The 25,726-nt window shown below is 55.1% G+C and overlaps 3 protein-coding genes across 3 annotated transcripts; all 3 read left to right on the top strand.

Annotated features, from left to right (window-relative positions):
- Positions 1-1,558: 1,558 nt before the first annotated feature.
- CH63R_08921 (Oxysterol-binding protein) lies at positions 1,559-4,635 on the top strand (the record flags this gene model as incomplete). The annotated part of the gene is made up of 3 exons (XM_018303895.1): positions 1,559-1,594; positions 1,657-1,733; positions 1,818-4,635. 3 exons carry the CDS (start codon positions 1,559-1,561, stop codon positions 4,633-4,635), a joined length of 2,931 nt encoding a protein of 976 aa, XP_018155918.1.
- A 9,855-nt stretch (positions 4,636-14,490) lies between these two features.
- On the top strand, positions 14,491-15,069 carry CH63R_08920 (multicopper oxidase; the record flags this gene model as incomplete). The annotated part of the gene is made up of 2 exons (XM_018303894.1): positions 14,491-14,817; positions 14,920-15,069. 2 exons carry the CDS (start codon positions 14,491-14,493, stop codon positions 15,067-15,069), a joined length of 477 nt encoding a protein of 158 aa, XP_018155917.1.
- An 88-nt stretch (positions 15,070-15,157) lies between these two features.
- On the top strand, positions 15,158-16,504 carry CH63R_08919 (Multicopper oxidase; the record flags this gene model as incomplete). Its single annotated transcript, XM_018303893.1, has 2 exons — positions 15,158-16,269; positions 16,354-16,504. The coding sequence occupies 2 exons, from the start codon at positions 15,158-15,160 to the stop codon at positions 16,502-16,504; spliced, it is 1,263 nt and encodes a 420-aa protein (XP_018155916.1).
- Positions 16,505-25,726: the final 9,222 nt, after the last annotated feature.

Below are 25,726 nucleotides of genomic sequence, written 5' to 3'. Positions count from 1 at the left end.
TTACAGTAGGTCCATACCCAGTATTGAGCTTCAACCTACCCTACCCTCCTCTCCCCTACCCAGTAAGGGTAGGCCAATCAGCCGTCAGCCACCAGTATCCGGAGTCGCCGAATAGTCGAGTTGAACCGCCGGCAGGTATTGTGTGTCTGGCAGGCGAATCGCGGCTCTGTCGGCCAAGGCTCCAAGAGGGACCGGTCATGAGAGGCGCACCCGCGGTTCCCGGCGTCCTCGTGGCACCCAGCACAAGACGGCTCGGGGCCTGTTCTGCAACCGTTTCAACGCTCGTCCCTGCGCAATATGACGTGGGAAGCTGGAGCTGTTCACGGCTTCATATGGCGTTCTCGATGGAATGACTCTTCGAGGAGGGAACCCAAGATTTGGGATAACCCAGTCTGGGCTGGTCGTGTGCTCCATGTCTGCTCCTTCCCCCTTCCCCCCTTTCACCCCTTACCCACCACAGGATTGACTTGACGTCCCGACCGATACGAACGGCAACTACACGTATAGATTCAATTTCGGGACCTGGCTGGGCGAGGTGTATCGTGCGCGTACCTACACAGCAAGGCGGTACCCAGACAGGTGGTGTATACTGTTCATATCGTATCGTGTTTCGTCGAGACTCGGGTTGACCGCCATCTTACTGCGCATTGATAAGATACGGCAGCGGCAGGTGGCGCGCTCTTGGACCTGTCATTGGGTGACCCAGGGAACGACACTGGCATCCCATCACAATGGTCAATGGATATCAACCAGACGGGTCCGCCGCAAATCAGTCCCATAGTACCTATTGATGTTCCTGATGTCAATGTTCCGCGTAAAACACTCATGCTTTTGACCCGCCAGGCCAGAGGCTGACATGGCATGGCATGGCATTGGAGTGTACAGAGTACATATAGATGCATCGTACCGCGCTCGCACAGCCCGTTTGCCGTCGCGGCCTGCGTGAGCGTCCCCGTCCCTGTCTCCACTCTGGCACCCACACTCTAAGCTGGCTGGGCAGTCTAGGTAGACACTGACCACTGATCAGTGACAGTGAATGGGTAGTGGACAGTGACGTCCCGCCCCCAACTAGCCGAGTGCCCCGCTCGGCGCAAAGGTGTGGCTGGGTTCAGGCTGGGCGAAGTGTCCAAAAAAGACGTCCCACACTCTCTATTCGTAGGCATGTACCCTCTGTCCGCGTACCCAGGTACGGAACGGATACTGCAATACCTATCCGTGCTTGGTGCGAGGAAGCTCCCCCCGACTTCTTGCAAGGGTGACATATGTTTCTCACCCTCCTCTCGTATGCAAACCAAACACTTACGTCTTACTCCCTCTCCCTCTCCCTCTCCCTCTCTCTCCTCTCCCTCGCCTTCGCCTTCGCCCTCCGCTTCGCCCTCCTGTCCGTCCCATTGAGCTGTCATCAAACCTCCTTCGTCGCCCTCCACATCATGGTCCTTCAATAGTGCTGGGATCTCCACCCGAACCAGAACCTGAACGCCTGCTCGATCGCCAATTTCGAATCCCTCCCCCTCAATTTCACCCACAGCTCGAGCTCCTCCCATTTCAACCCGCAAACATGGCGGGCATTGAGCAGCTTGAGATACATAGCAAGGTACGTGAGTCGTCAACCGCCCTGCCACCTCGATGTACTGACTTATGCCTTGCTCGAAATAGTCCTACATCGTACGATGGGTCAAGGTCGACGAAGGCCACACTATATCCTGGAGCGTTCAACCACACAAGAAATCCATGTGCGTGATCCGTATCTTGCTGCCACTTCCTCCCCTTGTCTCTCCCACGCCGCCCATTTGCTGACCGCTCGTTCGTCGGCACAGTAACTTTGGCATTGTAAAGCATCCCGGCACTGGCGCCGCCGGCCTCATCACCAACCAGAACGACGAAGCGGCTGCCCCGGGCTCCTTCACCTCTGGCGTTGCCGAACCCAAAAAACCGTTCGCCAGGAGGGATTCGAGCACCGCTCAAGAGCAGCTCGCCAACAAGGGATTCATTCCCATAAAATGGCATGGGAAATGCGATGCCGACAAGGTGTCGACCGGCACTTGGGACGTGCCTCACGGTCAGGGCGGCATGTTCGGCTTGGTTTTTGACAACACCTTTTCCAAGCAGATCTCCAAGACGGCCACCTTCGTCCTCCTCACCTATCCGACCGGCGCACCGCCCCAGACCACCGCTCACAGCTTCCCGAACCTACAGGCTGGGTCCAACGCCACCGCCAGCAAAACCAGCCTGCCGCAGATGGCCGCCGTCACCTCGGCCTCCCAGGACAGCCTCCACAGCCACATGCCTGCCGCGGGACGCCCGACGTCAGCTTCGGGCCGCAGTGATGGGACCACCAATTACCATACGGGCATCCTGCACAAGAGGAGGAGAAAGAAGGGCCAGGGTTACGCGCGTAGATTCTTTTCGTTGGATTACTCATCCTGCACGCTGTCGTACTACTACAACCGCAATTCGTCCGCCCTTCGTGGTGCCATCCCTTTGAGTCTTGCCGCCATCGCCGCCGACGAGCGCCGCCGGGAGATTAACATTGACTCGGGCGCCGAGATCTGGCATCTGCGGGCATCCAATGCTAAGGACTTCAGCGATTGGGCCAAGGCCTTGGAGAAGGCCAGTCGCGCCGCGAGAGGCGTGGAGGAGCAGCAGCCCAACAGCAATAGGGCCGCCCCCTTGAGGGTCAACACGACGCATTTGAAGCCCACGCAATCGAACCCAGACGAAGACCGCGAATGGCAGCAGGTCGAGACTCTTGTCAGCCGCATGGTTGGCACCAGGGATGCGCTCCGTCGTCTGGTCAAGGACATGTCAACTCAGAGGCCCGTCAGCATGGCTGCTTCCAACTACCTATCCCCAGGCAGCACGGTGAGCGAAGAGCCCGACGGTTATTTCGCCCCTCCCACTACCACTGAACAGCCCCAGAGGCGCCCTTTCTGGAAGCGCAAATCGAGCAACGCGACACCCACAGCATCCACCGCCGCCGCTGCCGCCTCTGCCCTTGCTGTTCCATCTCCTAGTTCCGTGACGACCGTTGCTGCCAATGGCTCGCGACACTCGAAGCAGAAGTCCGTCCACGAAGAGAAGAGTACGCAGGAGCACTGCGCAGCAGTGCTCAACGACCTTGACTCAGTCGTGGCCGAGTTTACAACCCTGATTGCTAACAGCAAACGCCGTCGAACACCCGCCCCCCTGTCCGCCGCACCCTCCCGGAGAAGTATGGAAACAGTGTCGACGGAAGAGTTTTTCGATGCTGAAGCCGGTGAAACAAACTCGCAAATTGTCAGGATTGCCCAAAGCGAGGATGAGAGCCCGGACTCGGATGCTGACGAGCATCTGAGTGACTCATCTTCCATCTCGTCGGCTCAGGAGGATGAGGGGCTCGGCTCAGAGGACACGAATTGCTATCCGGCGAAGCCCAAGAGCCTGACTCCGCTGCCGGTGGACATCTCAGTCTCCAGGCGGTCCACGATTCCACCGGCCATGGTGCAGCCACCGAGTCTGATTGCGTTCGTGCGAAAGAATGTAGGCAAGGATCTTAGCACCATTAGTATGCCCGTGTCCGCGAACGAACCCATCTCGCTGTTGCAGCGCGTTGCAGAACAGTTGGAATACGCTCAGCTCCTTGATGAGGCTGTCCGGCAAAAAGAAGCCAAGGACCGTCTTCTTTACGTCGCAGCATTTGCTGTGTCGCAGTTTAGTACCGGCCGTGCCAAGGAGCGCGCTATTCGCAAGCCCTTTAACCCTCTTCTCGGCGAGACGTACGAGATGCTGCGGACGGAACAGGAAGTCCCAGGAGGGTTCCGCCTACTTGTGGAAAAGGTCACACATCGCCCCGTCAGGCTTGCTATGCAAGCTGATTCGGCCAACTGGTCTTTCAGCCAGTCTCCGGCGCCATCGCAGAAATTCTGGGGCAAGAGTGCTGAAATCACGACCGAAGGCCGCGTCCGGGTCGCTCTTCGACTTCCGGACGGAACGGATGAGCTGTATTCGTGGACGCACGCGACCATGTTCCTGCGCAACGTCGTCATGGGCGAGAAGTATGTTGAACCAGTAGGTGTTATGCAGATCTGCAACGACTCGAGCGGCGCGAAGGCCTCTGTCGAGTTCCGGAGCAAGGGTATGTTCGGCGGCCGAGGCGAGGATGTCCAGGTGGAGACGTACGGACCGGATGGCGTCCACACTGGTAGCAGCCTCTCCGGCACATGGACTGGCGGTCTTCGTATCGTTCAGGCCGGAAAGGGCGCAGGGCAAGAGATATGGCGTGTTGGAAAACTTGTTGACAACGCTGCCAACACGTACGGAATGACCACATTTGCAGCGGGTCTCAATGAGGTAACCGAGATCGAGAAGGGCAGGTTGCCGCCCACGGACAGCCGTCTGAGACCGGACCAGCGGCTAGCAGAGGAGGGCGATCTCGACCAGGCCGAGGAGTGGAAGGTGAAGCTAGAGGAGGCACAGCGAGCCCGGCGTCGCGTACTCGAAGAGAACGGCGAGGAGCACAAGCCCAAGTGGTTCGTCAAGGTCGGCCAAGGCCCGGAGGGTGAGGAGGTATGGAAGCTGAGAATGGGCAAGGACTCGTACTGGGAAGAGAGGTCCAAGGGCACGTGGAGCGGCCTGGAGGAGATTTTTGCTGGTTAGGAACGGTGTTTACAAAAAAGACAGTTCCGGCAAGCTGGGGATGCTTACTCTCTCGGTTCTTCTGGATACAGCAGTAGTCTTGCTTTAGAGTCGTCAGCTGAAGCGCGTTGACGGGCCGAATTGAGACAGGGAGCAACAAAAGCTGGTTCCCGTGGCGTGACCCATTCGCCTGGCTGTGTGCATGTTTGTGAGCATCAAGCTTAGCTCTCGACAACTGCTCGACAGTTGCGAGTCAATCTATCATTCTCTTATGATGTTGTCTGCGAACCCAAACCAGACGGAGTAGTGAGAAGCATGAACACAACTGTCTTCAGCCCCTAATAGGGGGAAAACTGTGGCGAGTATGGAACTTGGAAGTGTGGGGGCAATCATTTGCGGATCGCAGGGAAAGATAGCGGAGGTGGAAGTGCTTCTGAGTTCCTATATCATGGGATTTTCTATGCACATCTAGGGGAATCTGCGTCGAGCAGATGCCACGATGTATTCGCCGGATAAGGTGTTGCATGGTTTCCGTTCGTCCCCCCTCGGATTGTATGTCTTGGCATGTTCTGTTTGCTCGCAGTCAGCGACACCCCGTTTTCGAGTTTCCCCCGAACCCCGGCCCCGGACGGACCCGCTTAATCGGTGCCATGTACCGGAACGGGTCGCGGAGCATCCTGGGGTGCCGGGAGGAGTACTGGAAAGTTAGGGGTTTCGCAATACGAGCCCGAATGATGTCTTATCGATGTGAAATCCGAAGACATTCTTGCCCATGGACTCCATTGACATGTAATTGGGTGGCCCGGGTAGAGTGATGAAGTCAGCGATGTCATTGAGTCTGATGGTATCACTGGCGACTCGGGCTATTCAAGTGAAACCTCATCAAACTCGACTTTTGGACCGATGTCGTACTCCTTGTTCAGAGTCAGCAACATTTGTCTACCTTGTGAAACCGACCCCCAGCTTGTGTGCCCTGTTCGGTTTGCTGTAGGAGGTGGCTGTCAGTCGATGTAGGAGTTTATATTGTGGTATATCTCTCTTTTTGTTTGCTCTCCGACGTCTCTGCAGCTACATAGTACTTTTAAAAAGGGGGCATAGTTGCTTTTAAGGGCATATAGCCCGTATGGCTTATCTCGTCAAGCCGGAAGTCCCACCATTAACCTATTGAGGATGATGTTGTTGATAGACCACTCCCTGAGAGTGTTCCTGAGGAAAGACGATGATCTAGGCAAGTGGTAAACTAGTATCCAACCGCATTGTAAGTAAATTGACTAATTGAAATGAGCTAGGAGGTACTTCTCTTGCTCTAAAGCTCACTCGTGACAGAGAGCGAATAGACGTGGCATCTTGAGTGCGATGCGTCTCTTGCCCCCAACACTGGAAACAATGTTTTCTGTAACTTGAATAGAGACCGAACGAAAAGGCTACCACCTCAGTAAGCCTCGAAAAGAAATACTCATAAGATCTCACCGTATGGGGTTTCGTTCAGTGTCGAGTTCTGCCAATGTGATTGCGGAAACCGAAGACGGTGCAAATCGGAGCAAAAGTCAAAGAGACGGAGTCGAAGGACGAGCATTTGGACTAAAAACGAGCGAGTGCTGAGATGCGGTGGCTCGGAACTGATACAATCAACCGCCTGCTAAGTCTGGAGGATTCCTGAAATGGACACTTGAGTCGACCTTGACACATGTATTGGCGTGATCTGCATCATAATTCACTGAAGAGGCCGAAGAAAGAGCCGGAAAATCACATAGTTGTCGTCAAAGATGACCAGATAGTTAGGCTTCGTGCTCACAAAACTATCTAAGTGTACTAGCGAGAGTTCACGATTGTCACCAAGATTCACAACTTCCTTGCTGCATTGTATTTGCTAACTTAGAAGAGATGTAGTAGGCAATTTAAGCAGCAATGCTGCAATGCTGAATGAAGTGACTAAATTTGTACTAGAGCAACGGCGCAGACAGCTGAAGACGTCTTGTTCTGTGCTTCCAGTTGGTGGAGAGCAAAGTCCAAGCAATATTCAAGGGATATCTGGAAACACAAAACAGCAAAAAAAGAGATAGAATGGCAAAAGACTTGGACTAGAAGTAGTTTGTACGTGATACTGGATGGATTCTTCTATGTTGGAATGTCCTTAAGGGCAGAACCGAATGATGACGAGACTTCCCTCATGAGTGTTTATGCAAACATGGTATTCAGTCACTTGCCACTCGGGCAGCTACCTGTTGATGAATCATCCGGCGTGAAGACGCAGCAGGACCTGGCGTGAAAGGGTACTGGACTCGACGCCCTAGCCTTCCGTCGCAACACTCTTGCCGCGTGGATTTGCTTATTGATCAACACCGCACAGGTGTTACTTTGAGGCGTAGTGTGAGGGTCTGTTGATGTAATCCCGATTAGTATTTGTACCTTCAGTAATCGGTCTCACCTGCTTCGAAGGGATCAGATTCTCTCTATGTAGTATGGCTTGCTCCCGGCTCGACAAAGTCCGGTCTCGTGGATGGTGTCGACTCTGAGTGTCGATTCCGCTATGGTCGTCCGCTTTTCATGATTCGAGAACAACTCGTCTGTTCAGACATCTGAAGTCGGTCGTGGGCGCTTTCGAGTCGGAGTCACGTGGTATACTTTGATGGATTGTTCTCTAAATCGAGGAAACAACAATCGAAACCGGACTCGATCTTCGAGATGGAAGCACAGTTGGCCCAATGCCATTAGCTGATCTCGCTAAACCATTTCGCCAAGACCCCTGGGGGGGGGACTCTGAAGCACCGAAAAGCGAGGTGTTACCGGCAATGAAGGGCATGTTTCGGGGCTATTCCTCATTCGAGAAGTCGGAACAGGTGTGGACAGTGGCGGACGATGAGAAAAATACGTTGCGATGAGGGGAGCCTGAAAGCCACAAAGACCTTGGCAGCCCCAAATTGGACAACAGTCGGCAAAGAGCACTGAGTCGGTTCGGCGTACTCACCGAGTCGATTGGCCTGTTTACTCACGCTGGTCAATAAGAGACGTGTGATGATGGCCATGAAGGGTAAAACGGAGCTCCGTGGGGAAGACAGCCTGAGTTTTATGTCCCTCCCATCTCAAGGCGCACCTGTTACGGCCTGCCAGAAGCATTTGACTCTAGAACCTAGTTTCGTGTTGTCTGCCGTTGTGTACGCAAGTCGTTCCTTGAACTTTAATCCCGATATTCGTCAAAGGGTTCCGATGACGGGAAGGTGGTGTGTGGCGGTGCAGTCTTGAAGACCACGAAGTGGAAAAGACGCGAAACTCAGACAAGACATTGACTTTGCCGCTAACCCCCGGTCTTATATCGGGAGCTGTTTGAAGGTAGTTGTCCCAGAGGAGCTTTTGAACTCAGGAGCATCGAATCAACTCGTGTGAGCAGGAGTGTTATCAAGCTGCAGGTTTGCAGAAACCTTGACATCTCTGGTACTTGGCAGGAACTTGGACACATGCCCAACGACCTGGGTCGCCCCTTTGACAGGACAAGATGTCCCGTATGGCATCTCTCGAGGCAGTCGTTTCAATTACTGTACAGGAGCTTGTAGTCGGAAGTAAATGGGGCAAGAGGGTTTCTCCATGTTTCAAACTCAGTGTTGAGCACACGCACCCGCAAGTATGGTTCTGACTGGATGATTTCCACATACTTTCTGCACGTGAGGCACACCCACACACGATCAGATAATTAAGATCCGGAGTATCGGTAAAGCCCTACGAGCCTTACGGGGCTCTACGATGTACTGTAAGCAAGGAGGTAAGCAATTGGTTTGTTTACAGAATCAATGCCCCTGGTCGCCGAACCCAGACATCAAGCCCCAGTGTGAACCAACGCAGCTATCAAGAGTCGAGTTTTCAAGGCCATACCACTTCCTGCCTTTCCCCCCTTCAATTGACACATCCCAAATATTGTTCCTAGAGCACGGATGTTGAGGTTGTGGTGTACCCTGTGTGTTCGAAGTGAGAGCCACAACCGAGCCCGCTCGCATTCCTTAAGTCCCCGAACCCACCGCAGGTCTCGGCGGGCGCGCCTGCGGCCGCCCCGGGGCTCGTGATGTCAGGCCGTAACCTTGGAGACGGAAGGTTTGCGGGCCACAGAGAAAATCCGCGACAACTAAACCGAGGTCAAAGACTGTTTTGCCAAGGGACGCCGGGCAGAAGGCGGGAGCGGCGAGAACGAGACCGTCAGTGCCTTTTCTCGTGTTCGCAAGCCGCGACCGAGCGAATCATCAGAGAGAGGCAACTGTTGTGGCGCTTCCACATTCGATTTTGTGGGAACACTCGCGGGCTATCGCGATCAGAGCGTGACAGAGAAGAGGAACCTAGCCTCCCGGCTCACCTGGCGTCAAAGCGCGCACGCACATACACAAGTACACGCGCTAGCGAGCTTGACAGGAACAAACCAACAACGGTTGTTTATGTGCAGACACGAGATGCGCGTTCCTGGGCAAGTCAGGAACGGTGGAACGCACGAGCTCTTTCTTGGACCCCAATGTGTGCAATTCTCGGATGGAGGGTTTTGGGGACCAAGCCATAGGTACGGAACAGTAGCCCCTTCCTCTGCTAACTTCTGCTGTCAGCAAAACGCTTACTTAGTTAGCTTCAGATGAGGTAAGGGGTCCTGACAAAACAAAAGGACCCTCAAGTTTCGATTCTGCGGTGTTGTGTTATGCCAGTGTCGAAGGGTGGAGCCTGCAGAGTGAGGGTCAAGACAGCGACTCGGGGGGTTTTTCCACTCCAAAAAGGCGGGACATCCGGAATTCGCGCTCCGGGCCCCACATCCGGTCGTCACCAACCCGGCGAACCGAATGACCGGCGCCGACCGAAGTGGAGACGCGAGAGCCGATTGCAGGTTCATCAGGCAACACGCCAAGTGGAGAAACGGATTGAAGAGATTTGGGTCCAAGACATCGAGTGCCACCCCCCGGTGGTCAGCATTCGGAGGATTTGAAGCTAGACCAACCGACGCGTGATGATCGCTGTCAACGGCCGGGCGCAGGAATGCAGCACCAGGCCCGTCAAAGGTTGTTAGATGGTCTTTCCCCTCCCTCCCCTGCGGACCTAGGCGGATGTCGAGTGAGCCGACTCCCTCTTCCTTTGTTGTAGACCACATGGAGATTCGGACGGGGACCGGGGGCTAATGCACAGCTCGGTGAACGGTAGGCGCTAAGGGCGGGATGCCTTGCATCCAACCACTCACGGCAGGGGACGGCGTGAGGCCGCTAGGCGGCGCGTGAAGCAATACAGGTATTTCCAAGGGTGTACATGAGCCTCTGGGTTGCATCTGCTTTCGGATATTAGTTTTAGGGCTAAAGGGGTCCCTACCATTGGCCTGTAGGGGGGAATGTTGAGGGACTTGACCAATCAGGGAGGTTATCGCAAACAGATGGAGAGCATGTCGGGCTCGGCATTCAAAAAAACAAAAACCAAAAACCTACGTGACGCCTGGGGGCTCTGAGCCGACTATGACTTTGTTTGCTCGTCAACAATGAGCCGTCCGACTGGGACCATGCCAAGGATGCGCCGACTCGGCACTGGAAGCAGGTATCAGGCAGCCGCATTGGGGACGGGCGAGCCATTTTCACCGGCTATCGAAATCATCGAGCCATGGTGACAAGACAAGAAGTGGTACAGCGAAGCGTATTATGCTTTGGTGACTGACTAGCACGAGAGGGTCCGAGTCCCGAGGCTCTGAGCCAGCCGGGCCAGCACGGATACTCGCAACCCCTACGAAAGTCGGATGGCAGCTTGAATTAAAGCAGTTGGTTTCCTCGTTTCCTGTCGAGTTGCACAGTCCGCCGCCGTTCGACTGTGTCCACGAAAAGAAACGACATGCGCAGGCTCGCCGAGGAAAACGCGGTGAGATCGCTAACCGAGTAGGCAGCGCCGAGCTTGGCGGTAACACGGGGGCTGCGAGGGCTGGAAAAAGCGGGAAAAGACAACGCCAAGGGATGGTCCTTCTCGAGTTTCCATGATCCATGCATGTGCGCTGTTGGATGTTGGATGGAAATCTCACTGACTGACGAGGGGGCCTGACTGGCCGGGCATTAGATTAGTTCGAGGTCGGCCTGATTACGGGTTGTTATTCATTGGACGCTGCAGTTATCTACGCCTCCAAAGCAGGTTTGACGTGTCCATCGACGCACCAGCGGCACATTTTCCTTCTTACTACATGCACGGCAACTCCTGTCGCTGTCAAAGGCTTGCTAGCAAGCACACGCTCGTCGTGCAACGAACGAAGTGTATCGATGGCCGCCGCCGCCACCGCCCCCTCTCAGTCTCGGGAGCGTGTGTCACCACGCAAGAAGGAAACAGAACAGACACTGCGGTGTGAGCGCTGGCTTGTTTTGGCAATCATTGACAGCACAGCATTGGCCATCTGATCTAGCGGGGTCCCGCGGGCGGAATCGTCTGGAAGCAGTCCAGGCTGGCGAGAAGGAAGAGTGTACTACACACTGCGATGCACCATGCATGTCGTGCAAAGGCTGGCCAATCGTAAAAGTCGAGCAAACACTTGATTATCAGCTAAACCTCGGGCCTCAAGTTAGGGCGCTGCGCAGATACAAAGGCCATCCTGACGTTACGGGCGTTTGCAGCAGTTGCTGACAAGGATGCCATGGACACAGGTGCCGATGGAATGTGTGTGTGTGTGTGTGTGTGTGTGTGTGTGTGTGTGTGTGTGTGTGTGTGTGGCATCTGGGCCACCTGAAAAACCAGGGGACCGGTCGGTTGGCTCGTAGTCGTGTTCGGCGAGTGATACGTATTCCACGGTGACGATGGTGATGGTGGTCTCTGTGCGAGGGTTACTTCGCTCTCGGAAGATTGCGTCCTGGTCTCAGTCGGGAACTGTATGCAAGCAAGCTCAGCAAAAACGGTCTGCTTGCCGTTACCTGTGACATTAGTGTCATGTCGAGCCTGCATAGCGGCGCGCCAGGAGCAGGACTACGATGTAGAAGGAGAGGCAGAAGAACAGGGGCCACTGCGGGTTTGTCTGACTAACTGATGTCAGAAGTCATGTCATCATTCATTGAGCTTCGGCCCACTGGGTAGAGGATGTAAGGGAGAAGCGAGCCGGCGATACTAGTGAGTACATTCGAAGATTAAGCGATGGCCGGGGAGTTAGACCCGGAAGCTTGAGGGTTTTCTGAAAGAGGGACATGTCCCAGAAATAGGACTGGCCCGTGTGGCCCAGAGAGACCAACAGGACGACGACCTCCGGATTCGGTCTAGAGTCTCCAACAACTTGGAGCCCGCACAATCAAGATCACGTCGAGTTTGAAAGCGAGTATGGAACTGCCAACCTACTCTTCTAACCCCCCTAAGCTGCGAGTCCGGTCCTAATGTTGACCAAGAGAAGATGGCCTCTCCCAAGACGGTCTAAATCTCTTGGGCCGACACGAGAGCAGGCCGCTCGCTACTAGTTCCAACAAAATACATACGGATACTGTAGAAAGCTAGGTGATTCTATGTACCCTATTGCTATTTTGAGGGGCGGAAGTGCTGCGGAGGAAGACTTGGCGGGCACGGCATGGTGGGTAAGGGGGGGGAACACACGATGCCTAGCGCTAATGCGGGATTGGATTTCCGCATCTCAGGGCATTTCAGCTTCCCTGTGCCAAGGTATCTCCCAGAGTTGGGGACGTCCCGATGCTCAGGTCGCTCCCCAGATAAGCATGGATGAGGCTTGGCTGTGTTGTGTCCGGCAGTCGACCTTCTTTCCACTTACACACACGCAACACACGCAGGCGGTCTTTTCCTCGCCTCCCTCAACCATGCTCGTTCATTTTCGTACGTTGCCTAGTCGATCAGACGCCTAACCATGCATCCAGCCCTATGTACGTTTGGCTGCATCGCGTACGCCAACAGGCATGTGCATACACGGATTCTTCGCCGTCTCAGTCAGGTCAGCAATGATCCCAACCGCCTGTTCCGTTCCTTTGTTTCGTTTGGTATTGACGCCAAGGGATCCTCGACCGCCCGGCGCGTCTTTCTGGAGAACGGTACGGCCACTACTACCTACATACGGTCGAATTGCTTGCCGTGGCAGCTAGACCAAGCACACCTTGTGGAGCGTATGAAGAGATCTCGTCACATCATACGCAAAAGGCCCAAAGATGCTTGAATGACGGTCGATACTCGCCACGCCAAGAAGAAAGCCACCCGTTTTGCCCATGCCGAGTAGACGAACTTGAGACACAATTGCACGCGCTGAGTTGTTCCACATCCGCCGCAGGGAACCCGGATTCGCATGCTCTTGATCTTGATCTAGCCCCCCCACGATTTCAACATGTGTTTCTCGATGTCAAGATGGAACTTGGGACGAATAACCCGACGGGCGGAATACTGCGACCGTCCCATCTTCATCCCCCCCGCCCCCTGGAGCGCTCCGTTTCTCACCCTTCAATCCACCGACGGTGCCGACCCAACCTCGACTCGGAAAAGCTACCACCATGACGTCGCCGAGCACCTGAGCACTTCGGCCGAACTAGATCTGCAACCTCTAGCTCTTTCCTGCACCCACCAGACTCTAGGCTCCAGACTCTAGTCGCCTTATTGTGCTGTGTCAGTTGCGCTCTCTCCATCTCTCTCTCTCTTTATTTGCTCAAGGCACAATGTGTATCGATAGCCGAGCAGCCGTTCGGGGTCGTGGAGGCGAACTGGACTGGCAAGGCTTATATGCATCTTAGTGTTGCTGACTGCACTGCAAGGCCAGCATCGACGCCGTCTACCGACCTGACCTCCTGCTCACAACATCTCCCCCCGCCTGCAAGTCCAGGGATCCGCACCATCACTTGCTGTCGTGCCCCTCAAAACCTTCCCGGACCAATTTTGCTCATCTGCAGAGCCCTGCCTGCATGAAGGCGTAGAGGTGCATCATCCAATAGTGTATATCCCACTAGTTTTGCATGTCTCTCGGTTGACCTTCTCGGACAGCTGGCGTACCCTGGAGAGCTCCAGAGCCATATCGCAAGCGCGAACTGCGCGTGTTGTTTGCCTCGTTTTCCTTTTCCTGTTGCCCTCTTCCCTCGTTTGGGTCTTCGTATCTATCTTTCACCGGCAGCTTGGAGTCCAATCTCGAGCGCCTCTGTTCCCCCTCCTGCAGCTCCAGGTTTCCTTGTTGGTCGTAGCACCGCGAAATGTGCCACCGCTGTCTCAAGCAAGAAATCCCGTCCGTCTGAATATCGTCTGTTCTCCCAACGCTTCTTCTCTTCTGAGAACATGCTACACCATATGCTCTGCGATGCCATCTGCCCGAGAGTTAAACAATACTGATCATCCTAGATGGCCTCGACAGGGTTTGCCCACCCCCTCCACCTCCACTCACAGCTTGCTGCAGGCCACGGACATCCGACCATGCATTCGAGCTAATATCATGGTGTGGCTTATACGACTGTATCTCTGGCCATGCCCGGCCCCAGAGTACCTGCCATGTGCAAGCAGTCAGCACGGCGCCATATGTCATCTCTGCCGCCGTCTTCCGGTGGGTGCTTCGTCTCTCGCCCGAGCATCGATCGATTCTCGCAAACCCAAGGCCGGCACCATGCCATGTCAGAGCTCCAACCATACCAAGCAGCCGGGGCCCGAGGTTCAGGAGAAGGCTATTGCGTTTCGCGGTCAACTCTCACCTCTTGGCTAAACTGTACAAACCAGGGGGCCCGTCTCGTGTGCTTCTTTCTTATAAGGTCTCCCTCTCTCGCCCCCCTTCCCGAAAGCCGAATATCAAAGCTCATCTTCCCAGCCGCGCCTTAGTTTTCCTTCCTTTCCCCTGTATTTAGATCTTCCTTTCTACATTCGTTCACTGGAAGAACAACAACCATCATCTCACTGCTCGCTGCTCGCCCGACTAGGTCTGCCTGGTCTCGCGTGCCTATCATTATGTTATCATCTCTCATCACCTTGGCTTGGGCCAACGTCGCCCTGGCCGCGACCGTCACGTTCAACTGGGAAGCCACTTGGGTCACTGCTGCTCCTCTAGGTGTTTCGAGACCTGTCATCGGCATCAACGGTCAATGGCCTTGCCCCAAGATCGAGGCCAACGTTGGTGACACCGTCGTGGTCAACCTTACCAACAGGCTCGGTAACCAGACCACCGGAATTCACTTCCATGGCATCAACCAGGTCAGCACCAACTCGATGGACGGCCCGAGCATGGTAACCCAGTGCCCGTTGCCTCCCGACATGACCATGACATACTCCTTCACTGTAAGTATAGACCCGTCAAAGAAAGAACATGCTTGGCTTGAGCCACACACAGGCATACAGTATACAAACAAGACACTCGTGATTAACTAACGGGGCATACAGGCTGATGAGGGTGGCACTTTCTGGTGGCACTCCCACAACATGGGTCAGTACCCCGACGGCATGCGTGGTCCCATGATCATCCATGACCCCAACGACCCCTACGCTGGGAAGTACGACGAAGAGTACATCCTGTCCATGTCGGACTGGTGAGTAGCCGTATGGGAGAACTAGGGGTTTGATGTTTCCGAGACTAATTTGCTACAGGTACAACCAGCAGGCCATCCCCCTGGTGCAGAAAATGTTCCTTCCGACCAACACTCGCTTTACGCCACCCATTCCCAACGGCCTGGTTGTCAACGACGGAATGGGGGCCAACTTCAAGTTCGAGAAGGGCAAGACGTACCGCATCCGCATGATCAACTACGCCGCCTTGGCCTCGTTCATGGTCCACTTCGACTCGCACGACATGAACGTCATCATGTCCGACGCGGCCTACGTGAAGCAGAAGACCACGTACATGCTGCGCGTTGCCCCCGCTCAGCGGTACGACGTCCTCGTCAAGTGTATTGACCGCGACAACCGCAACTATGGCTTCCTCATTGCCGGCGACATTAACCGCGACTTCACGAACAAACAGTTCGCTCAGAGTTGGCCCTTCAACTATACCGGCCAGCTCGTCATGTTCCCCGACAGGCCCTTTGGCACCGATGTCGTCAAGGAGTGGCGCCCCTCGGACGACGCCGTCTTCGAGCCCCTCGGAGACGCCCCTATCCTGCCCAAAGCCACCAAGATCTTCCAGTTTGATTGGGACTTCTGCCTCGACAAGAGCGGTATCCCCCGTTCCTGCGTCAACGGCTCCCCCTACGTCGACCAGAAGGTGCCCACGCTCTACACCGCCGCCACGACAGGCGAGAACAACACCAACCCCTTGGTGTACGGCGCCATCCACCCCTTCGTCGTCAACTACGGCGACGTCGTCGACATCGTCGTCAACAACAGGGACCCGGCCATCCACCCCTTCCACCTCCACGGCCACCAATTCCAGGTCGTCCGGCGCGCCGCCAGCGGCGCCGGCGACTGGCCCGGCGTCGACCGCGCCCGACTCAACCAGAAGCCCCCGCGCCGCGACACCGTCTCTGTAATGGGCAGCTCGCACGCCGTCATCCGCTTCGAAGCTACCAACCCGGGCGTATACCTCTTCCACTGCCATATCGAGTGGCACGTCGAGATGGGTCTCACCGCCACAATCATCGAGGCCCCCGAGCGCCTCCGTAACCTCGCTATCCCGGAGGACCACAAGGCTGCCTGCCTCGCCCAAGGCATCCCGACTGCCGGTAATGCTGCCGGAAACATCGAGAACCCGCTTGACCAGACCGGCATGTTCCTCGAGCCACCCTCGACGTATCATGGGTAAGAAGGTCCCCTCCGTCGACGGCTTATCTCTTACTCTGCCTGCCTTCATGTTCTGTTTGGAAGCTGACCTGATTCATCTAGTGCAACCTTCAACCCCCCTGCCGCTCCCGCTGTCGCCTCTCCCGCTGTCGCCTCTCCCGCCCCCATTGCCGCGTCTTCTGCTTCCGCTGCCGCGTCTCCCGCCCTCGCCGCCGCCAGGCTTCGCTCGCGCGTCGTTGGCAATCATCTTTGAACCCGGGAGACCCCTACAACCTGATACGTTCCCTTTTTCTTCTTGAATGGATCCCGGTCCCGTTCTTGTACATAGTACCCATGATGTCATATGCATATGTCAAGCATTTTTGGTTGATACCGGGGTAGGGTCGAATGAATGGCAGAGTGATGGAAGGGGGGGTGGAGGGATAATAATTAATCACCACAACATCGCCTGTCTATCGGCGAATCTTTCCCCTTTTCCCCCCGCAACTACCCTCTCTTCTATCAGCCAGATTCGCTAGTGGAGAGAGGTTTTGTAGGTGCTGGAGGTGCTGGAGATATTTCTTGGTGAGGGAGGGGGGGTTGGCGACACTGGCAGACTGAAATCATTTTTCTTTCCAAGAGCGTAGATGAGGGCCATATATATAAATAGGTATTCAAAACAAATGGAAATGGCGATACACACCGGTTGACTCCCACGATGCGTCGGCCCTTGCCGCCGCTCTCTCAGTATTTTCGACTACGGTGTCACCCTGAATACCCGTGGAGACGTCCGGTGATGACTTTTTTTTCTTTTTCATGCGCATTCCGCGGCGTAAACCAGGTTGTGAAGGCGGGAAGGTCGCAGGCTGACTAAAGAACTATGCGAAAAGGGCCGCAAGACGACGTGAGTAGAGGTTGAGAGTCGAGCGAGAGAGCCACCCATCGGATGAAGCAAGGGAGACGACCCGTCGATGCACCCGCGAGCGAGCCTGTCTTTTTTTTCTTTCTTTTTTTTCTTTTTTTAAAAGATATCGTCTTGAAGCAGCCGTTTCGAGATGTTGGAGCTGTGGAGACGGAGAGAAAAACGAGATTGGCGATGGGCTGCACTGTCTTGTAAAGGACGGGCTTGTAGGTCTTGCCCCCCCCCCCCTGAGGCACTTCCAAGGAAAGTTTGAGAAGAATCTGCGGACCTTTTTGAGACTTTTGCCGGCATTCTTTTGTACGCCATCACCCTCCCCTAAGCGCGAGTTGTTCTGCTTTGATTGTGTAAGGAAAAGGGCGATCACGCTGTCGGGATCCGGCCGCCAAGTTGGATGGGGGGTCTGAGGAGTCTTTGACTTGTTTCAAGCTAGCATTGAAAGCCTTGAGGAGAAATGATGTGCTCTCAAGGGTCCAAGATTATACGCACTTGCCCTGCCGGCGAGGGGACTGATGTGCCGTGAGACGTTTCGGCTGGTCATCATCCCAACAGCTTGTGCGATGACCGCTGCTCAACATTTCCTAGGGGCGGGGGGTTAGCGGTTGGGTTGGACCGCCTTGCAGAGACAGCTGCCCTCACCCACCGAGACACGTTGTGATGTTGGCCGACTTGTAGAGACCGAGACAAAAAAAGGTGCCGAAAGCCGGCGAGGAGCCGCCCCCAAGGACCTCCGTTCGGGGAAGGGCTCCAAGGTTGAGGCAGCGAGAGCTTGACGGACAAGGCATCATGCTCTCTGTGGCGGCTCTTTGTGGCGAAGCTTCTTTCTCCCTCTAGCTCTTCTAGTTGTCTTCTGTGTGGTCTTGGTTGCGATCATAGCGGTGCCTCGCGAGGTTAGAAGACCGTGGAGGAAATATGCTCGGGAGTCGAAAGGAGACGATGGTGGAGGCATGCCTCGTCTCGTACTGAGAGAAGAGTGTCATGTCCAGTTTGAATGTGGTGCTTGGGCATGAAGATAGAATCGAAGCGTCGCCTTGCTTGACCAGAGAAGACGGGCAACGAAGAGTGGCTATCCTGAGAGGTGCCTAGAGGTATTCAAGTATCATGAGGGAGATGGTATCATCGTGAGTCGTGTCGGGGACAGCGGTCGTCGGCTTGGGCTCCATGGTTTCGAATGAGATGTTGGGAAAGAGGTGATGATGAGAGCGGGAGGGTTACCAATGGTTCTGGTGTTGATAGGGAACCGGGGACCAGAAGCGAAGGGTTGGAACAGGGAATCGACGGGTATATCGAAGAAACAAGCACCGTTCAGTGGTCCAAGGGAACATAGAAAGAGGAAGGAAGTCGGATTAGTCAAGACGGCCGTTTTGCCCCCCGGCCTAGAGTTATATACCAACCAAACCACTCCTGCAGAATGGCCGAGTGGGGGTGCGCAGACCTGCTTCACATACACAATGCGGCCTGTGTAACCTCTGTGGTCTGCGGGATCTGGAACCCCGTAGCGCAGCTTTTGGGGCCTCCCCATAGGTTATGGCTTCGGCGTGGAGCAGCGCGGGATGTGCCTCCTACGTGTGCGTGCTTGTGTGTATGCGTGTGTGTGCGTGCGTGCGTGTGTGTGTGTGTGTGTGTGTGTGTGTGTTCCATTGCGTGCCCCCCCCTGCCTACACCAGGACCTGCAGGGTCGGGGTCGAAGTGCACGAGCGAGGAGCACAAGAAGAAAATTGTGAAGAAGAAGTCGCCGCGCACTCGTTCCGGGGCACACACGGATGAACTACACGGATCAGAGAGGTCGCGAAGAGGCTCGAGGATTCGCTCGAAGCCTCTCAACCGGGATGCTTGACGCTTCAGCCTCGCTCAGGTCAGCCCTTGGCATGACATCCGGGGAAACAATAAGAAGCAGAGACCAGCTTAGGGCCTCAAATCAGCAGAGGCGCCGCGTGTCAGTGTGCTTCTCGCGGACGTCTCTACCCCCAAGGGCCGTACTGCGGGCTCTTTAGATCCGCGGTACGGCCTTGAGACCGGCGAGTGATGAGATGGAGCAGCACCGAAGGAGGGTAAAGAGAGGGGCGACGGCTGGGAAGGAAGAGCGATATGGTGGGATGACGGGATCATGTTGTGGATGCGGATCCAGAAAAGGAGAAAAAGAAGCAGGATATGTTCGGTCCCAGCTCTTCCCGCTCCCGCCGAGAGGGTGGCTGACCTCCTGCTGCGTAAGGACGGGTTGGGCTACATGGAAGGATCAGCCAGCCGCGAGGGAAGCAGGAGAAGGATCGAGAAGAGGAGGACAGATGACGATTACATCCGACTGGAAGGACCAGTAGGCTGGGCTTCCGTAGACCACCTCTCATCTCGGCTCGAGAAGTCGCATCCGGGGGGGGGGCTAGATGGCTAATGCAAGCCATTCCGCGCGATACAGCGGGAAAAGGGCTTGACGGTTTAGACCTAGCTTCGGTCTTCTTCCTTGCAAACGTTGGTCTTGTGCCCCCACGGGCATGATAACCATGACAAGCATGGGTCTTCCTCTCTGCGAATAGGAAAACTGTCAAGAGACGCCGAATGGCTTTCGGCTCTCGTGAACACCCTCAACCGGGCCTGGGCATTGTTCGTGTGCTACCGCTGCTTGTAGAACGGCCGAATATCCCTGAATATCTCAACAACCTGTTAGAGTAACTGGTAAGAAGTAAGGAGGAGAAAAGGAGGAAACAACGAGTGCCCCCCCTCGCCACGTTCGTTCTCCCAAAGTCAGTGTAATCAGATACGATAAGCCCGGGCGAGCGGGAAGACGGGAATCTAGCGGGATCCGTAGAGTAGCCTGGCATACAAACCGAGGAACCAAACGTCCGTTCCCCGTCTTCTCGGATGTATTCAAAAACGTATATCAGTCGTCTTTTGTTTTATCTAGTTAAATTTCCTCTACTTCCGACGGGGGAGAGGGGGAGTTTGTCAGTGGAAGGGGAGTATGAGTAGGAAAGATCGTGATGGATAACGAAAAAAGACTCACAGACTGCCGGGATGATTTGGTTGAAACATTCAAGACATCTCGGCAACATCCCGACTGTTTGGTTGCTAACTCTTACTTTTCCCACCGCGCCGGGAAGGAGGTAGCCCAGAGACTTTTCCGTACACCGGGAGGCAAGAAAAATTAGGAGAAAGGAAACACACAACCCAGAAAAAGGAAGTAGAGTTAGGTTCCTCAACGATGCGCTAAGCAAACCTTCACTTGTCCGCCGCTCATGGCTCCTTCATCAGATAGAAACAGGAGCCAAAAGCCTGTGGTGGGAAGAGTAGGGTTGGCTGCATGAGACAATACCTGCGCGGCGTTCCCTACTTCATGTGTCAGGACATGTACGTCTCGGGTAAGGACGAGGGCTGAGCGGCATGCCGTGCGTCGTGCAGTTCAACCGGACTCCAGCCGATACTTCAGCCAATCAAGCAAACCAGATCGAGAAGTGAGCGGGCGAAAGGGGTGTGTGTCTGACGGCTACATTCGAGAACGGACACAAGACTACGAGTCTCTTGAACTAATAATTGTTCCGAGGAGACGGAGAGGAAGGGGGAGGGGGCGTCGGTGAAGATAGAACGGCCATCTGAGGATCGTGTATCCTACGACAGAGGTATTCATCTCCCTTCTTCTCACTCGGGGTATTTCTTATCGGGCGGTGGGTCGGTTAATGTCTGTTACAAGTTACCGTCCCCGTCGAAATCTTGGGAAGACATGTATTTGGGCTGCAGCCGTTCCCGTGAGATGCCCATTTCATGGCGGCCCGAGAAACAAGACGAGTCAGGGTGGCTGCGTAAGACTCGCGGCGCACATGTATACAGCCCTTCCCACATTTCGATAGAAGCAAGATGACGTTTAAGACTTTTTGAAAGCCTCTCTCGATGTTAGCTGAATTGTTCCATCGTTGGCTGTTGGGCGACTAGCCGAGAAGTTCCGAAGTAGTAACTTCAACAACCACATAGGCAACGTGCAGAAGAATGGTACCTGATACAAGATTCAAGGCAATAATTGTACCTTTCCCGAGGGAACATCTCGTGGTCATCCAGAACGAGTATCAATCAACTGCCTCACATACGGTGCCGCATCATCTCTTTGGCTCCTTGCGGCATAAGACTTATCCAAAAGGACTGCAAGCAGTTCCGAGATGGATCTCCGAGCCGAGCGATCTCCTAAGAAGAAACGAAACCAGGCCCGACATCTTGGCTGCTTTCCGCATCGTCGTCCCATATTGACGGAGATAGGGCAAAACAAACGCCCCGGCACGGCAGAAAAACCTGATTAAGTTGGATCTGGCAGGAGCCAAGATGCATGCCCAGGAGCAAGATGAGGGGCGTGTGAGATGATAACGGCGGGAAGCAAAGGAGCCTGTTGCTTCTATACGTTCGTTGTGCCCCATGGGGGTGAGTACGGAAGACTGGGCCAAGAATTGACGGAAGCCAGCCCAGTCATACAGAAACCGACCCCCCCGCTTGGGAAGTCCTGGCGACGCCCGTTGTTCAGACAGGCATGAACCAGCCGAGGGCCGAAGTTCGGGCGCTAGGACGAGAGAGAGAGATGCCCGATGTTCAGATGCGCCGTGGATGCTCATGTTCTATCTGGCAAAACAGCGGTAACAGTAGCGGCGGAAGCAGCCATGCCCGTTGATGAGGATGAAGATTTGACACCCAAGTTGAGACGTGAGTGGATGAACAGCAGCGGCCAATCCTCCATGCTCGAAAGCCCATAGGGCCGAATCTGCATCTCACCACAGCCAGAGCCAGCTGAGACAACGGAGAACGCAGCCCAGAAAGTAAAGAAACGTAAGGAAAGTGAAAACGGAACGATTGAGGCTCCTTGGCAGCACCAAGGTCTCACGGCCGAGTAAGGCTGATGAAGAAAGACTTGCTGGGCAACGTAACAAAGCCAGAGAGCGCACACTGCGTCCTAAGTCTTGGCTGAACATGGAATACATGCAAGCCACGTCTTTGGTTTTCCTACGAGACTACCAAGTCGGATCAGCCGTTTGGAGATGCGAGAAGGAAAGCCCCGAAGGCCACAGATGCGGCGTGTCATCCCGGGTAGGGCGCCAGGAAAGGGTGTGGTTGAGCATCACTGTGCCTCTTCGGAATATCTCCAATACCTTGACTAGACTTTTGCCATTCTTCCAAGGTACTGTGATAAAGAGAAGAAGGTAGCTGGAGTCGCTTTTGATTGGAGTTCGAGGGAGAATGACGAATGGCTCCATTCGCCATATCGATGGGCGGACAGTCCATTTTCAGTCTCGGACCGAAGAGCTTGATTGCTCCATCAGCCATCGATCGATAATAATCAAAAGAAGCCGCACATCCATAGAGGGGCTGGAATTAGTCGAAGGTAGATGATTGTTGGATGATGATCGCAGACTCACCAGTATAAGAAACCTCGACTAGTGTCGAGGACGGGTCCCCAGGACTGCCACGTCTAGTCTTCTCCCAAACCATAGACAGCAGGCCAAAGGCAAGGGGGATCCTTTACCAAGAATCACCTGCTACCCAAAATCTAGCCTACAAACCGCATGCTCTCATACGACCTCAATGCGACGGGCTGCCCTAGCCCGCGTGGACCTGCAGAAGGCCGGTCCAAGAGGCGCCTGCTATTTCGAGAGGGCAAGCTAGTTGCGGAAGGATTCGATCGCTGGGGAATGGGGTTCTTCCGAGAGGGTTACGAGGAAATTGTCTCGACTAGCCCGGGAGCACGTCCGGGTCATAGACTTGTAGAGAATCCGAGCGGCCGTGGGGAAGACGCTTGGCGACCTTGGCTGTTCTCAAGCTATTCGTGCGGGACATATGGATGTCCGCCGTATCGACATGATGTACAGTACCACAAGCACGAACACAACGGAGGAAAGGGCAGGGCAACCGGCCGTTGGAAGGAGTCACATTGCCCTGTCAAACTGGTTATCTGGCGTACCAGTAAGAGTGGATCGTGGTCAACTTACAGCAGCTTATACGCACCCCTCCTACTGATAGGTTGTGGAAGTGAGATTTCCTCAAGGAAAGGGCAGCCTGGTTGCAAAGAAAGAAGCGTCATCATTTCGATAGCTCGCTGAAATGCGATTGGACTCCTTCTACCCGGTACACCCAGATTCCTTCGCTCCACAGTGTGTCTGCTTGGCTGACGGTTTTGCTGAAATGCAGTCTTCGGCAGTCCAAGGGAGCGGCACTCAGTCAGCCAGGAGATGTTCGTCGACACCACAACAAAAGGCAGCATAATCGACAGAATGTAGTCTTCTGTCTAACCAGGCCAGTTAAGACTCCATGCCGGTTTTGGACGCGCTAGAGGGACGAAGCAAGGCACGCCATGCAGGAGTGGTCGGACGTCCGATGGCACAGGCGTGGAACCTGAGTTGGCCGAACTTCTCCCTGACTAGGTGGTCTCGCATCCTCTTAGGACTACTCGCTGCTTTGGCCAAACAAACGCCCGGACGCAATCTTGGGCTTCTTCTAGTCCGAAAACTTGACGGTACGGACGGGCGGCTGTGATACCTGTGCCGGATACCAAGGCACAATGCAAGCAGCGCGACACAGGCAGCGGCCGCCGTAGAAGGCGAGCCAAGCCTGGGTTAAGGATGCGGGACGGCAGCAAGCGCAGCGTTGGACCCGACCCGGCGCTGAGGGAGAATGTCATACCGGGATTTCGGCTTTCCAAGTAGATTTGTTCGTTTCGGCTGCCGTACTCGGACTTGGAGACAGCAGGGGAGTCGCGCAGTGTTCCACTTGGACCGTTCGGGGGATGGGAGGCGATGGCAAAGTCCAGATGGATTCATGGAAACCTGTTGAAATGTCATTGGTAAGTGTACCAAGGCCGAGACTCATGGTACCGCCTTGTTACAAAGCTTTCTGTTGGAGGGTAGAATGACGTGGGTGCGCGTGTCACGTAGCGTCTATCGCTCCATGGGCAAGCCTGGGATGCTCGGTGGTAGCGAGAGAGGATCGAAGGCACCGAACCCTTGGTGGAAAACGTGATCGACCCAAACCATTGCTGTCCGGTCAATGCCAGGCGTTGTTGGACTGGGCGGGGGGATGTGAGATGGAAGGCGGTAGTGGATGTCATGGTGCCGATTCCGATCGAGCATTATGCCAGACAGCTATCGATCCTATCGCGGTGTCTTGGCCAGGCCAGGCCACGGATTCAGATACGGATTCCTTCGTAGTCAAGATGTGACGGAAGACAAACACCATGTCATGCCGGCACTCGAGAAAGATGCCACCACATCGTGAGTGCAGTCATGAAGCCAAGCCACGAGATCTATTTTGGTGGAAAGCAGATTTTCCTATGCCGGTGGTTAGCCGCACTTCGGCTCGTCCAGGGGACATTGAGCGTTCGTCGACGAAGACGACAATCCGAAGTCAGATCTTGTCAGGAAATATACGCTCGTCCTAGTGTGTGTGTGTGTGTGTGTGTGTGTGTAAAGAACAAGAGGACTGGAAGAGGATGTGAATACGGGGCGTGGATGCGGCTGACAGACATGTTGGATCAGGAGGATCCTATTCCACACCTCCCTCCGGACCTTCGGACCGGCCGGAGGTGAGGTCAGTCGCGGTGCTCAAAAGCGCGACAAGGAGGGAGGAAGACAAGAACAAGACAGAAATGCTCACCGGTGCGGGTGTGTCCATGAATCCAGCGTCCGGGGCTTGATGAATGAGTGAGTATCCCCCCGTTCGTTGGACAGCCATGGCCGCACAACGGGCGGGAGGTGGTCAGAGTGCGCAGACAGACCGCTGGAGCCTGAAAGCCACTTTTCTGCCATCCACAGCTTGTTCTAGTCAGGGGCAGGTGAGATAGGTTGGTAGGTAGGTACTCAAGCAAATGCCCCGAATGGTGGCGGCGGGGCGCCCTCGGGCGGCGATAGCGGCCGCTAAGGTTCCGGTAGTGAAGCACTGATCCTCGTGGAGGATTGCAGGTGCTGCAGGTGCCCAAGTGCATGTGGTTTTGGCGGCGGCCAGCGGACAAATCCTTTAGGCGGTTGGGCTTTGGTATGCACATCCATCGGACTGCCTCACCTGCGACGACACAATGGCCGCTAGAGGATCCCGCCATGCCTCTTGTTGTCTTAGTACCTGGGTTGTTTCCTCAGTCCCCTGCAGGAATGCGAGACGACGGCTCCCATCCTGATTAGTGCGTCCCCAAGGTCTGTCTTGTCCAACTCTCGCCCATGTTAGTAACTGTCGGGTGGTATGTTGCGTGCTGTGTTCAGTACCAGAATGTCGTCCGAATCCCCCCTCCTCCCACCCGGTGAATGGTAGCCGAAGAAGCACCGTGATGCCAGTGAGCTTCGATAGACCCCCCCCCAGGGACCAGGTAAGACAAGCACCCCAGTGCACTCTCGGGGTAACAGCTTGCTTGTTGTTGATGGACCCTGTCCTGTCTCGAGATCGAAATGGGCGACTGCAAAAGACGAGGAAGCGGCGGTCCTATGCTCTAGTGGCAGCCACTGTCGGCTGCCGCTCAGACGTCCGCCTTCCATCCCCCAAACCCTCAAGCAGCATTGGGATCCTCGCGATGTGGCCGAGGGCGTCTATGGGCCGCCGTCGTGGCCCATCCCAGATACGGGCTTCCAC

Source organism: Colletotrichum higginsianum, chromosome 6, assembly GCF_001672515.1.
Source record: "Colletotrichum higginsianum IMI 349063 chromosome 6, whole genome shotgun sequence".
Lineage (NCBI taxonomy): Eukaryota > Fungi > Ascomycota > Sordariomycetes > Glomerellales > Glomerellaceae > Colletotrichum > Colletotrichum higginsianum.
Note: the sequence above shows the minus strand (reverse complement) of the source record. Positions and strands in the feature narration are given on the sequence as shown.